The sequence below is a fragment of the Monodelphis domestica genome, chromosome 6 (genome assembly GCF_027887165.1).
Source record: "Monodelphis domestica isolate mMonDom1 chromosome 6, mMonDom1.pri, whole genome shotgun sequence".
NCBI lineage: Eukaryota > Metazoa > Chordata > Mammalia > Didelphimorphia > Didelphidae > Monodelphis > Monodelphis domestica.
In genome coordinates this window covers 24,825,633-24,828,807 of record NC_077232.1, presented here as the reverse complement: position 1 = coordinate 24,828,807, position 3,175 = coordinate 24,825,633, and the positions used below count along the sequence as shown (strand labels likewise).

Sequence of the window (3,175 nt, the reverse complement as noted above, 5' to 3'; positions counted from 1 at the left end):
AAAAAAAAACATATTTTTATTTATTTTTGAAAACTTATAACAGAGAACCACCTGACCTGACATAGCTAATAGCATTATTGTTATGGAATACCTTTTATATTCCCCAAGGCTATTCAATTTTTACTTAATTCACATATTTATCAGATATTGGCAGACACTTCTAATAAGGATTTTTACCATCTAGAAGTATGTTTTTAAAGACATTTTCCTGCAGACATTACAGAGAAAGAATAGGAATGGGACAAACCATCAGCTGGACTACCTCAGTTGTTGGAGAGAAGATAAAATGACAAGGAGATGGTAAAATAGGACAGGCTAAAGAAGATCAAAGGGAAATTGATGGTTTCATGAATTTTAATTAGACTGGCTCTGTCCTTAGACATTACTTATCTTTGCAAAGAAAAGCATCTTATATGTGGCAAACTGAGTTGTATAATAGAAAACAAAGGAAAAAGAATACCAATCTCTTTTAGCCCCAAATAATTTGTTAAATAAGCATTTATGAAGTATCTATTATATGCAAGTACTTTGTTGGAATTAAAGGAGGAGGTCTATTTCATTCATTTGGATATTAATTTTCATTGATGGTCTTTTGAAATAGAATGGAGGTTTGAAATATTCTGAGATAGCCTAAGATGGAAAACCTTGCTTCTCTCCATTCCTCTCCCACCAAAATTGTGATGCCTTCTATTGATTGGCTACAAAACCAGAACAAGCTACATTTTTATATCTGAGAAACTTTTCCCTGTTTCATGTTCTATAGAGGTCAAAAGTTAACCCCCAGCCTGAGCACCATGAAGTGAATGAACTATTGATTGAAGAGTGAGGGGTCTTCCTTCTCTTGATCTCAATTTTAGCCACATCTCTCTGAGAAATGGGTTTAGCGTATTTGTCTCATTCAATTTTTTTTCTCATCTTATCATCTAGATTCAGTGAGCAATCCCCACTGCACCCAGGGATTTTAGAAATAATAACATATACACCCAAATTTTAAGCAAGATGTTGTCTTGAGTCAGCCTAGCAGGGAAGTCCTGGGAATTCAAGAGGCTCTTATACTTAAGGCCAATAGGGATGTTAGACTCGACATGGGGTCTGTGCTATATAACACTTGAGCTAAAGTATGAACCTAATCCCCTTTCCCTCCAAAGAGAATGAAGGGGGAAATTAATATGCTCGTATATTCATTATTTACAACTCTTCATAAAAGCAACCAACCTGCTAATGTTTAAGTAGAACTGGATTGTAAGTGATCTATACTTCAGAGTATTTAATCTAAGGATGAGAGCCAATGGCTGCATAAATATACTAGATATCTAAAATCCCATTAAGGATTCAGGAATGTCCTGGGACAGCCTTGAAATAAAATATTGCCTGGTATTCTGGGATGAGGGTAGTCAGTATAAACTAAGGTACTGCTTATTCTTGAAAATTTTGTGATGTAAATGGTTTTCTCTTAATTGGGTAAATGTAAAGGAGGGGACCATAACACAATGGAATTTGTCTCTTTTATTTGAATAACCAAGCCAATTTTCTGGACCACACCTTCCACATGGCATTTTTCATTTCTGCATTTCTAAATGTATAGATGAGAGGATTTAACATAGGTGCAATCACAGCATAAAACACTGAGAACTCCTTATCACTATTTAGGAACCTGGGAGGTAGAATATAGGTGGAGATACAGGGTACAAAGAATAGCAAAACAACCATGACATGAGAAGCACAGGTAGAGAGGGCTTTACGCCTACCTTCTGATGAGTGCTTCCTAAGGTTATATAGTATGATAATGTAAGATGCAACCAATACCAGAAAAGTTGCCAAAACAACCATTCCAGTGTTAGCAATGACTAAAATGCTAGCAATATGTGTGTCTGTGCAGGCAAGCTTTAAGAGTGGTTTTGAGTCACACACATAGTGATCTATTTGATTAGGGCCACAGAAAGGTAACCTCAGAATCATAAAGAGCTGGGCAACGGAATGCCAAAATGCCACCACCCAGGCAAGCAGGATCAGCATGTTACATCTCTGCCTGTTGACAATTATCATGTAGTGTAAAGGCTTACAGATGGCTACATAGCGATCAAAGGCCATGGACACCAAGATGAACATCTCAACACCTCCAAGTAAGTGAAAAGTAAATAGTTGAGTCATGCAAGAATTGTAGGAAATGGTATTCCTTGTGGCAACTAAGTCACTGATAAGCCTGGGAACTGTGGTGGAAGTGAAACATGGATCCATGTAAGACAAGTGCCAAAGAAAATAGTACATGGGTTGCTGCATCAGATGGCTGTATGTGATAGTGATGAAGATAATGAAGTTCCCCAGTAAGATTGCTAAATAACAGGCCATGAAAATGACAAAACATAGTGTTTTCATTTCTTCCTTCATGAGAAGTCCCAAGAGTATAAATTCAGTCACATTATTATGAATTTCCATGTATTCAAAGTAAGAAATTATTATCCAGAATTTTAATTAACCTGAAAAGATAGAGAGCATGATCAATCCATTAAATAAATAATTCTTCCTGAAGGAAAAGTCAAATGCCACATCATTACCTACATTTCACACCTTGTTCTTAAATTTGACCTATTTTTTAATATTTTGTAGAAACACATTCTGCATAAAATTTTCTTGTGTGTTTGAATCACCCAAGAAGGGAAGCTGAAGGCTGGAAAGTAATGGGTTAAGTTTATAGACTAGGGAGAGTAAGCTATAGAAGGATCAGAGAGAAAGAAGGAACACAGGACAAAACTTTATCATCGTCTCAGCATGTCAACAATTCAGTTCTTCCAATTCAGTTGGTCAGAGAGAGAGAGTGACAGAGATGAATTGATTTTATTGAGGATGTCAATCAAAACAGTCAGCACATAAGAAATTAGAACATAGTAATGACAAGCAAAAGGAACAGATGGTCACAATAGTATAGCCAGGTCTTCAGGAAGAAGCACATGTGAAATCCTTTCCTTTTCAACACATTGGCCCCTGCATTTGCAAATGCAAGTCTTTGATATTACAAAGAACCTACAGAACTGGTCTGCTAGCTTTCAGACTGCAGATCACAGTAAAAGTTTGATTTTTAACTTCCCCAATATTTAAGAACCATCCAATTAAAGATTCAGAAATCAGTCATGACATATTAAAAATATATCCCAAGTCTGGTCCATGAGCATTTTGT

At 36.2% G+C, this 3,175-nt stretch overlaps 1 protein-coding gene across 1 annotated transcript; it reads right to left on the bottom strand.

Moving 5' to 3' along the window:
* Positions 1-1,506: 1,506 nt before the first annotated feature.
* Positions 1,507-2,436, bottom strand: LOC100020600 (olfactory receptor 4P4-like). Its single transcript, XM_001373002.3, has one exon. It carries the CDS (start codon positions 2,434-2,436, stop codon positions 1,507-1,509), a length of 930 nt encoding a protein of 309 aa, XP_001373039.3.
* Between the last annotated feature and the right edge of the window lie 739 nt (positions 2,437-3,175).